At 29.2% G+C, this 11,416-nt stretch overlaps 2 protein-coding genes across 2 annotated transcripts; both read left to right on the top strand.

The window, feature by feature from the left end:
- The first annotated feature begins 397 nt into the window (after positions 1–397).
- On the top strand, positions 398–1,966 carry LOC114078595 (mediator of RNA polymerase II transcription subunit 32-like). Its single transcript, XM_027919466.1, has 2 exons — positions 398–441; positions 1,511–1,966. The coding sequence occupies exon 2, from the start codon at positions 1,518–1,520 to the stop codon at positions 1,803–1,805; it is 288 nt and encodes a 95-aa protein (XP_027775267.1). The 5' UTR covers positions 398–441; positions 1,511–1,517; the 3' UTR covers positions 1,806–1,966.
- A 4,949-nt stretch (positions 1,967–6,915) lies between these two features.
- Positions 6,916–10,780, top strand: LOC107031655 (perakine reductase-like). Its single transcript, XM_015233097.2, has 7 exons — positions 6,916–7,072; positions 8,374–8,544; positions 8,705–8,917; positions 9,010–9,182; positions 9,321–9,417; positions 9,913–10,066; positions 10,285–10,780. Exons 1-7 carry the CDS (start codon positions 7,013–7,015, stop codon positions 10,455–10,457), a joined length of 1,041 nt encoding a protein of 346 aa, XP_015088583.1. The 5' UTR covers positions 6,916–7,012; the 3' UTR covers positions 10,458–10,780.
- Positions 10,781–11,416: the final 636 nt, after the last annotated feature.

Here is an 11,416-nt window from a genome sequence, read left to right as displayed (position 1 = left end):
TGGCATAAGTAAAATTTCGAGACTTAATTATTATTTTTTATAATTATTTTAAATATTTGAAGTTATTGACTATTTTAATTTAAATACTATATATTTTCAAATACATAATGTACTCAAAAGGAAAATAAATGAAGAAATATTAAATATTGTAATTTATAGTACATACCAATGTTTTGTTAATTTTTAAATTCATAATATACAAAAAAGGAAAATAAATGAAGAAATACTAAATGTAAAATAGAGAACATTTGACTGATAAATTAAAAAAGGAAATTTATTTAATTAAATGCATTTACAGACTAAATTTGTATTGACACAGTCTAATATGTATTTGATAACAAATATTCACTATAAATAGAATTATATCAGTTTTTTTTCACTAAATAAAATAAAACTATCAACCTTTTTTTTGGGGGAGCCTCCAGTATCATCGTTTGACCCGTAAGTTTTTTTTTCCTCTTCTTTTTTTATCAACAAATACTTATTTATTTGTATAATTTTGATTAGAAATTTCAGTTCATTCATTAAAGAGAAGGGGTTTTGTTTGCAAAACTTGATTCTTTTTATTGATTTTTTGTTCTTGGAATTCTTCATTGATGAATGTATATTTAGGGTTTTTAATTTGCGTGATCTGAAATTGGTTTCAATGTATAAATCATGTTCAATTTAATTTTGAAATTGAATTAAAGTTTTGTTGAAAATATAACTTTTTCCTTTTTATTGAATTTATGAAACATGTCCATGTCCATGAATTCGATATATCAATTTTCTAGTCAATCTTTCCTAGTGAAGAAATGTGTTATAGATAATCTTGACCTAGGTTATTATATTAGGGTTGAACCAACTTGTAATTTTGATTCAATAATCTTTTTATAGACCTAGATTTTATTATAAATAGGAAGCTAGATCCAAAATAGCTTTGTTTATTCTTGTATGCTCGATAAATTAGAATAGTCATGAATTTTGAACATAAATTGATATACAATTCTGTTAAACTGATCTTTCATGTTATGTTATATAATAAGTTCTTTGATATTGTTAAACGTAGAAAAAATTGACCATAGAAATATCATAATTCATACCTAGAGAAATGACTCATTTATTCATTAATTTCCGAAATATATATTATCTCCTTAAAGATTTCTCGATTATTAAAAAGAATTATAGCTCGTAATTCCTCTTTAAAGATACTTGTTTTGGTATAGCTAGGAACATAGATTGGTGACATGCTATTATATTGTTATTTATATTTTAGCCTTTTTATAATATGTTTGCTTAATTCTTTAGTTAGAACAATAATTCAAAGTTGGAGAACGAATTTTGTTATAATTTCTATTTATTTAATTACGTCTAGTTAGTATTTTTTTGTCTTAGTTCACATAGGGATAAATTTCTAGTCCTAGTTTTATTTACTTGTTACTATTAATATTGATAACATCTATAAAACTTGCATAAGGTTTTAGAAGTTTATAAAAAAAATATTTTTATTCATCGTTCATGCTTTTTGCAGAGATATAATGGATGTCGTTGTGGACACATTGGAGAAGAAATATAATGAGCTTTTAACATCACTAGCCATTGTGCTAGAGACTAATGGTGATGAAAAATCAGAAGGTGTAGATTCACATCTTGAAAGTTTCCAAAAGAGTTTTTTATCCTTCCAAGCTTCTTGTGAGGAAGCACAAGAGTTTGTTGAGAGTTTGAAGCAGAGTTTAGGATGTGAACAGTTTCAAGAACAGGTGTTTGATAGTGATTCTCTTCCTACTATGATCGATAATGAGAAATCGTCCAAGACAGAGATATAAGTACGTGAATAATATTCCAGACAAGTTGTTATGAAGCGTCATTAGGCTAGCTAAATCATAATGGACCTTTTGAGAGTGCGAACAATTTGTAGTTTCACACTTGTTTGTTTTTGAGATATTTGACTAAAGATTAGTTTATTATCTATGATTTTATTTTAGCAGCATTTTGTCTATTAACATAATGCTCTTCTCTTTTTTTCTTTTTTTCATTTTATGATCAAATGTTAAATAGAATTAGTTATAGATCCATTGCTAGAATATTGTAACTCAACATTTTTGTTGCTAAATAGGATTATTAGTGTTTGAATAAGATTCCAACTAGGGTTGAGATTTTTCCAAATTTTGTTTTTGAAAATTTTTAATACAAAAAAGTGGTTGTGTATTTTTTCCCCCCTTTTTTGAAAGATTTGTAAGTGTTTATAATTTTGTGGGAAAAAAATGGAAAATGTTGTTTATACATACATAGCACTTCTTGTGGGCGTTTACACAATTTATGTTTACATTATTTATACAAAAGTAGCAAAATGGATGGTGGTGGTAAAGTGTTTTTAAGTTTTGAATGTGCAAACATAGTAAAAAGTAGAGTACGGTTGATTCTGACGTAGATGACAATGTTATGCTTACTTTTCCCTTTTAAACTCGCAATTGTAGGATTAAAAGTGAGCATGCTTACTATCTGAGTAATTCTCTCTCGTTGATAATAGTATGCTTACTCTCCATTTCTTCAAACATTTATTCCTATTTTGTAACTTTCGTACATTACCACTAGACCGTGTGATCAGTACATACTTCAAGAACATCGTTGCTATACATTTGTTTGGAATGTATAACATCTCAATAATTGAAATTTTAAGAGTTTGATCAATTTTTACTCTTTCATTCACTTTCTTTTTATGTGGAACGTATGAAATTTCAAGAGTTGATTAGTTTTTTTTTTATGTATAATTATTATTAATAAATATTTTAAGTTATTCACTATTGTAATTTCTGATACTATTTTTCATATTTTTAAAAATATATAATAGACTAAAAAGGAAAATAAACAAAGAAATATTAAATATCGTAATTTATATTATATTTTTAAATACATAATATGCAAAAAAAAAAAAAAGGAGAAGGAAAATAAATGAAGAAATACGAAATATAAAATAGAGAAAATTTGAGGAAATAAACAAATCATCAATTGACAAATTAAACATTCGCTCTTGTAATATATGACAAATTAAAAAAGGAAATTACTTTAGTTAAATGCATTTACTGATTAGATTTGTATTTTCACAGTCTATTATTTATTTGTTAATAAATATTCACTATAGATAGAATTATATCCGTTTATTTCTTAACAAATAAAATAAAAACTATTAACCTTTTTCTTGTGGAGCCTCCAGTATAATCGTTTGACCCGTAAGTTTTTTTTTTCCTCTTCTTTTTTATCAACAAACATTTTAATTATTTGTATAATTTTGATTAGAAATTTCAGTTCATTCATTAAAGAGAGGGGATTTTGTTTGTAAAACTTGATTCTTTTTGTTGATTTTTTATTCTTGGAATTCTTCATTGATGAATGTATATTTAGGGTTTTTAACTTGCGTAATATCGGTGTATATATCATGTTTAATTTAAACTTGGAAACTGAATAAAAGTTTTGGGGAAAATATCTTTTTTCCCTTTTTTATTTAATTTATGAAACGTATCCATGAATTCGATATATCAATAGTCAATCTTTCCTAACGAAGATGTGTGTTATAGATAATCTTGATCTAGGTTTTAATATTAGGGTTGAAATTTTGAGCCAATCATCTTTTTATATACCTCAATTTATTTAAACAATGTATTAATAACAATTTATCTAGCGACAAAATTCATAGCTAATTCATTTTTTTCTAAGAAAAAGGAGGCATGAAGTAGGGTTATTTCTCATATCAACCATAATAAATATGATATTCTTTATATACTAAACTACCATTTTTGCTTAATATTCCACACTCTTTTTGTTGGGATAATATTTTAAAGTTAGAGTAGGAATCCTAAGTTATTTAGAATTTGTTATTTTTGGTATTTATTTAATTATGTCTAATTAGAATTTGTTTGTCTTAGTTCATATAGGAATAAGTTAATTCTAATCCTAGTTTTATCTACTTCTTACTATTATAGATAACATCAATAAAGAAATAGAGAAAACTTGCAAGAGTTTTTGAGTTTATAGATAAAATATTTTTATTCGCAGTTCATATTTTTTGCAGAGAGATAATGGATGCCGGTGTGGACACATTGGACAAGAAATATGATGAACTTTTAACAGCACTAGCCATTGTGCTAGAGACTAATGGTGGAGAAAAGCCAGAAGGTGTAGATCCATCTCTTGAAAGTTTCAAAAAGAGTTTGTTATCCTTCCAAGCTTATTGTGATGAAGCACAAGGGTTTGTTGAGACTTTGAAGCATAATGTAGGATGTGAAAAATTTCCACAACTGGTGATTGATAGTGATTCTATTCCTATTAAGACCGATGATGAGAAAACATCGAAGACAGAGCTTAGAAGATCGTTGAAATATTCCAAACAAGTTGTTATGAAGCGTCATTAGACTAGCTAGATCATAATGGACCTTTTAGGGTCATTATGTTAGAGGCTTAGAGCAAAGTAACTTTTTAGTTTATTGAACAATTCACAATTTCACATTACTTTTGTTGTTTTTGAGATAATAGAATTAAGTCGATAATGTTATTGAATATTTGATTAAATATAGTTTATTAACTATTGTTTTATTTTAACAACATTTGTTTACTAACATAATGCAATCTTCTTTTTTAATCAAATGGTAGAAATATCAGTCGTTAAATTTATCTTTTAACCGTAACTTATTGAAGAGATTTCTAACTTCTAAAAAAAAATGAAGAAATGATATAGTTATGGTCCGTTGCTATTGTTGCCAAATAGGATTAGTGGTAACTTTTTCACGTTTGGAGACTTAAATTAATATGAAAAAGCTTATTTGCACTTAATATTTACACTAAATCAATATGATTTTTATTAATATATGATTTAATGAAGTTAATGAATAATAAGTTTCAACAACACATGACATGCATGTATTAATTTTATGTAAACATCCGGTGTGAATAGATTTTACCCAACTAATATTATTACTACTACAACAACTAACCCGCCTTAATTCTAACTAGTTAGAATCGATTCAATTATTACAAAAGCTCAATTACTTTTTTGATTGAATAGATCAATTTTTTTGGAATTTAAGTTAAAACGGAGAAAAAAATTTGATTCAATGATTTCAAAAAATCAATGATCTAATTGACATAAGATTCCACTTCCAACCAATAGGAATGATATATCTCCAAATTTTGTTTTTGAAATTTTTTTAATACAAAAAAGTGGTTGCAAATTTTTTTATTTTTGGCTCTTTTGAAAGATTGTGAGCGTTTATAATTTGTAGAAACAGATCATTTTTCATTTTGTTGCAAGAAATGCTAAAACCCCTTAGTTTTAAAATCAATTGTAAAAACTTATTGGAAAAGAAATGCCAATATCTCAAGAAATTATTTTCTATGTACAAATTCAGACAAATGAATAGCACAAACAAAACTCATCTCTACTTGTTAGATTAAGGTTATGCAGGAATTTTTAGTATAATTATATAAAATTTAATTGTGCGGATTTAGTTATTCATTCTTATATTTTACATAAGATAATTAATTATATTAATTATTTATACATATATAAAATTTATGGATTAAAATCGATAAGAAAATCACGATATGTTGAATTTTATGCCTAGCAATAATATTACTATCAAATATGATCTAAATGGAATCAATCACCACTTTTCTAGCAAGAAAACGACTCCTCAACTCTAAATGGAATAAGTTCGATTCGGAAAATATGATTTTCAGTATGTCTTTAGATAAAATCCTTACAAATTTAACGAATAGAGTTTGTTCAATTCAAAAAGCATAATTTTCAATGTCTTTAAATAGGACCTCCAATAATATTTAACTTGACATGATATTTTTTAAAAAAAATTGAAACTTGAGATATACCATAATTTAAATATTTGTATGATTATAAATCATTTTATTAAGGTTAAAACTGAAATGCTCAAATTATTGTGATCTTTGTGTATAGCAATAGATGTTTATGAGTCAAGAACAGTTGTTTAAGAGGAGGAAAGAAATTATGCTACTGAGATTCAAGGGTCTATCGAAAACAGTTTTTCTACACAAAAGTCAAATATAGGAATAAGATCGGCGTACATCTTATCATCGAGATAAAACTGTTATGTTATTGTTGTTGTTTTATCCTTATGTAAAGTGATGAATTCACTGTTTGTAGGTAATTTGTTGTATCAGTTTTGTTAGAGCGGATAAAAGTCCCACATTGGTGGGGAATGGACTGATGGTCTCCTTACATGGACTTGGATAATCTTCCTCTGTTGAGCTAACTTTTGGGATTGAGTTAGGTCTAGTGTCATATCTTTACAAGTTTATTTCATCACTATGTTAGGCATAACGCGATTTATGTGTAAAACTAGTCTCATCTTTTATATATATATATATATATATATATATATATGAAGCTCATTTCTCTTTAAAGATGATGCATATGGATGCTACTAAAAGAACATGAATTGGCGACACATAATTTTCATGTCTTGGATGGATTTGCCCCTTGAATTCAAAGAAGTAGAAGAATTCATTTTTTTTTGTATAATAGTATATAATATCTCCTAGTATTATATATGGTGTACAAACATTTCTTATAATTTAGTATATATTATTATATACCAAATATATAATATTATATATTAAAATTTGAAACATTTAGAAAAATAGTAGCTATGTTACATAAAATTTCAAAATCTAACTACCTAAATAACCCAAAATAAAATGATCCATGCAATGAAGAAATATTAATTTTGCTAATTTTAATATATTAATAATTCACTTTCTAACCAAGTGTGAATGGTAAGAGGAATAGTCAAATAGAATCTATCACCACTTCACTAGTAAGACAATGACTAAACTCTAAATGGAATTTTTGTCCCCACTTATATTCTTCTTAATAATAAAGCATATATTCATGTCCAAATATTGACAAATTAGTAGCTTTTTCAACTTCTTTTTCCCTTCTTTTTCTAAGCAACTCTTTTTAAGCATTTGGTACTGTAATTTAGCAGTCTGCACAAAAAAAAAAATGGAGCACAACACACAAATTCAAATTCCAAGAGTCAAATTGGGTAGCCAGGGTCTTGAGGTAACTTACAATTATTTTAACCTTGATTTCAATTTTCATTTAGGTTTTGATTTATTTTATTTTTTAACTTGTATTTTGGTAATTTATGGAAAAGAGAAAAAGAATTAGTAGTACTTTGTGACAGTCAATTGATTTGTGTTAAATTTGTTTGCAGCAGTATCAGTTTTAGGTTTGCTGGATACAACTTAAAAGCTCAATCAATTTAATTGTAGATATTTTTTTTTTCATTCTACCTATTTTGAATTTATAATTGGAGTCTTGAAATTTTAGCATAATCTTTGCGTAATAGCAATAGATGTTTAGGACTATTGTTTTAGAGGAGGAAAATGTTTTAAATATGCACAAAGCATCCCGAGTTAGTATGGTCTAGGTAAAGGTTGTACGAGGGGTGTGATGTAGACAATCTACTTTAATATGGTTGCTCTCGTGACTTGAATCCGTGATCTATAGATCACGTAGAGACAACTTGACCGTTGCTCAAGGCAATGGTCGAGCCACATACACCCCTTCTTCAGAAAATTATACTGTGTATCGAGATAACAATATTTTTTGTATGTATATATATGTTACATAGACACTTTTAAGCTTCGATGCGATTTTATTTCTTTATATTTTGAGACCCCTTAGTCAAAATTCTGGTCCGTCATGGGCTCAAGGTTCCCTTATGAGGACGAAAAGATTATACTACAAATATTTTTGCTAAAATTGATTATATTGTCAAATTCTGAGGTTTATCCTTCACATATTAAGATTTGATGTTTTTATTGAGGCAGTGTTTATTGTCCTTCTTCATTTCATTTCTGTAATAATGATTAGTCCCTTGAGTACTATACCGCCTATGCAGTAGCGGAACCAGGATTTCTGTGAAAGAGATTAAAAAATCAAAAATGACTTACCTGGGATTTGAACATGTATTTCTCTTATGTCAAGGGATTCAAAATTTTATGTATATGCTCAAAAAGATTCATCTTTAGCCTGTTTATGCTGTATAACTTTCTGATAAATTGCATCCCTTCTTTGCATGTGGCTCCGCCTTTTCGCCTATGATTATAGTTATTTTGTGTATGTCCATTTATCTCACTAACATTTTCGTTACTTATTCGTTATCAGCCTCCAAAATTTCACTTAATTGAGAGACTCCAACCTTTTTGACACCCTTAGTTCTGCTCTTGAAAAAAAGGGCTTTAGGTTCGCGATGGTCTGAGATATGGGACATCTGAAAAACATTTATGCTAAAAGAAAAGGCAAAGTTTTACTTCTATGCTAGAAACTTTTAAATCATTAGTTAATCGTCTTTCCAGGTCTCGAAACTCGGCTTTGGTTGTGGAGGACTTTCTGGCTTTTTAAATGATCCTCTGTCACATGAAGCTGGGTGTGCAATCTTAAAGGAAGCATTCAGCAAAGGCATCACCTTCTTTGACACTGCTAACGTATACGGGCATGACGGTCACAATGAGATAATGGTGGGAAAGGTATATGCTTAATTGATCAGTATACTGTTCAATTTTTTGTGTTGCGTGTTTGAAGATTTAGAGTCATATAATCACTCGATGTTGTTGAGACCTGTTCCTTTTTTAAAACTATCATGTAAGTAATGTTTTTGTTTCTAAATTGTCTTTTTGAGATAACCAGGTATTGAAGCAGATTCCTCGTGAGCAAGTCCAACTGGCAACCAAATTTGGGTGTATATTTTCCGAGGACTTAGATGGCCTCCAATGTCAAGTCAAAGGCACTCCACAATATGTAAGGCAATGCTGTGAAGAAAGTCTCAAGCGTCTAGACGTGGACTACATTGATTTATATTATCAGCACCGGACAGACACATCTGTGCCTATAGAGGAAACTGTAAGTATCTACTTTTATCCATGTTCTTGCCTATGGTGATAATATGTTGTACAGAAATTTGATTTTCTTGAATCAATTTCACGATACAAAAGATGGGAGAACTGAAGAAGCTTGTGGATGAGGGAAAAATTAGGTACATTGGCTTATCTGAAGCCAGCGTTGACACAATTAAGAGGGCACATGCTGTTCATCCCATCACTTGTGTACAAATGGAGTATTCTCTTTGGACTCGTGAGATAGAAGAGGATGTTATTCCACTTTGTAGGTATATGCTCGTATCTGATGAATGTTGTCACTCAAAGATTAAGATCACTTTAATGACTGGTTACTCATTAAGCTATCTGTAGATATCAGAAAGAACTTCAAGAATTGTGTAATAGATTTTTCTGCCTCCTTAATACAGAGAATTAGGCATCGGGATTGTTGCATACAGCCCCCTTGGCCACGGGTTCTTTGGTGGGAAGGCAATCACGGAAAGCTTGCCTGAGGGAAGTCTGATGGTAAGTAATTGCAGTAGTTCCTAGTATATGTCAGGTATCAGACCGGTCCTCTCAGATTTATTTCGTATGAATGAAGTAATCGACATTCTCTTTTCATTGTTTGGTATAACTAAAGTAGTGTGTAATACATCCACAAGAGTTTGAAGAGTTGACGGGAAGAGAGTGCAAGCTTACTACTCTTATGTCACACCTTCTTCGTCCTAGCTAACATAGTCAAACATGATAACTTTCTTCCACGTCTATCTTAACACCTACATTTGAACGGCACCATGTTGCCAACTTAACACTTAGCATTGACGCTTACATAACATTATTGGTCTCATAACGTTTTTATGTAACTTGTTTTCGTCTATTATGCATCTTTTCTACTGCATAGTACTTCCCTAGAACTTCTTCGTTCTACCATCTATCATAGTTGTGTGTGTAAATATTCGTCTATCATGTCATTCTTTGGGAAAATTACGTCTAGGTATCTCAATCTCTCTGTTTTGTTAGGGTTCTCATCCAAGATTTTCCGGAGAGAACTTGGAGAAGAACAAAGCTCTTTACACAAGATTTGCAAACTTAGCAGCAAAGCATGGTTGTACACCTCCTCAACTAGCTTTAGCTTGGCTTCTACATCAGGGAGATGACGTGGTTCCGATACCTGGTATGTAATATGCCTTCTCCATTCACATACATTTATGCAAATCAAATTACTATTTCTATTAGTTAATTGAATTCCCCTCCTCGAGATGTTGTTGTGATACAACTTGTTAAATTCTTGATCATCGTGGTGTTCGTTTGTTAACTGCAATATATCATTTAACCTTGGACCTGTTTTAAAAAAGTTGAGGCATTTCTGATCATACTTCCAATGTGTTGTAGGAACAACAAAGATTAAGAACCTAAATTCCAATATTCAATCTGTAGCAGTGAAGCTTACACCAGAAGACGTGAAGGAAATCACGGATGCCATCCCCGTTAGTGAAGTCTGTGGAGCAAGAGAGTCTGGAGTGATGTCTAAGTATGAGTATCGGTTAGCTGATACGCGTTGGTGAGAAATCGTATGGGCTGTGTTTGATATGGAGGATTTATGTTTTTTCTCATGTTTGGTTCGGTCAAAATAATTTGAAAAACCGGAAAATAAATTCCTTAAAGTAAATCTATATAGAACTTGTAAATAAGGAACCTGAGGAGGTGAATCTGTGACTATGTTGCATGAAGGAAAACTAGTGCTTGTTTATGTAATAACTTGGCACTGGTACTAGTAACTGGGCAGAAGTAGCTGCCTTAGTTTATAGAATCAATTGGTGCATGTTCGATTCAAAATAGAACCGAAATTAACAATTCTAATCGAATAAAGTTATTATGTTATTGATGATGTGTTATTGGCTTAGCGGTTTCAATAATAATTTTATTTTTTAAAATTTCAGGCTATCATTTCTTAATAATTTGAGATTTTTTCTTAACGGGTTACCTTATAATCCAAATGTGAATTAATAAATTATATTTATATCATTTGTATATAAAGCTAAGGTCTACTAAAATACTTTCATATCTGATTGTTTCAAATGATAAATTGTTCTATGTGTCAGTGTTAACTTTTAATAAAATACAATATGTAAATTAATGTGCATAGTTTATTTTTTATTATCATCTAATTTTTAAGTGATTTTCAATGGTTTAAATTAGTTTTCCCTTATGAAAGTCAGTAAATGACATTTATTATAGAATATAGTTTGCAATATTATTGTTTTGCTTTTTTTCCCCAAACTCCTTTACTCCCTCCGTTTATACTACGTAGATTATATTTCCTTCGTTTCAAAAAGAATAATCTAGTTTAACTTGAAACGTAGTTTTAAAAAAAAGACTTTTTAATCTTGTCAAATATACCAAAATGTCATTTAATCATGTGGTATTAAACATATCACGTGAAAAGTTAAATTTAAAGTGTTGCTAAAAAAGAAAAAGATCATTATTTTTTAAACAGACTAATAAGGAAATACAATTATTCTTT

Source organism: Solanum pennellii, chromosome 9 (assembly GCF_001406875.1).
Source record: "Solanum pennellii chromosome 9, SPENNV200".
Lineage (NCBI taxonomy): Eukaryota > Viridiplantae > Streptophyta > Magnoliopsida > Solanales > Solanaceae > Solanum > Solanum pennellii.
Note: the sequence above shows the minus strand (reverse complement) of the source record. Positions and strands in the feature narration are given on the sequence as shown.

Coding starts and splice junctions, on each gene's coding strand:
- LOC114078595 (XM_027919466.1), top strand. CDS start 1,518: ATGGATGTCGTTGTGGACACATTGGAGAAGAAATATAATGAGCTTTTA.
- LOC107031655 (XM_015233097.2), top strand. CDS start 7,013: ATGGAGCACAACACACAAATTCAAATTCCAAGAGTCAAATTGGGTAGC. Junction 9,183..9,320: donor GATGTTATTCCACTTTGTAG/GTATATGCTCGT, acceptor TCCTTAATACAG/AGAATTAGGCATCGGGATTG. Junction 10,067..10,284: donor TGACGTGGTTCCGATACCTG/GTATGTAATATG, acceptor AATGTGTTGTAG/GAACAACAAAGATTAAGAAC.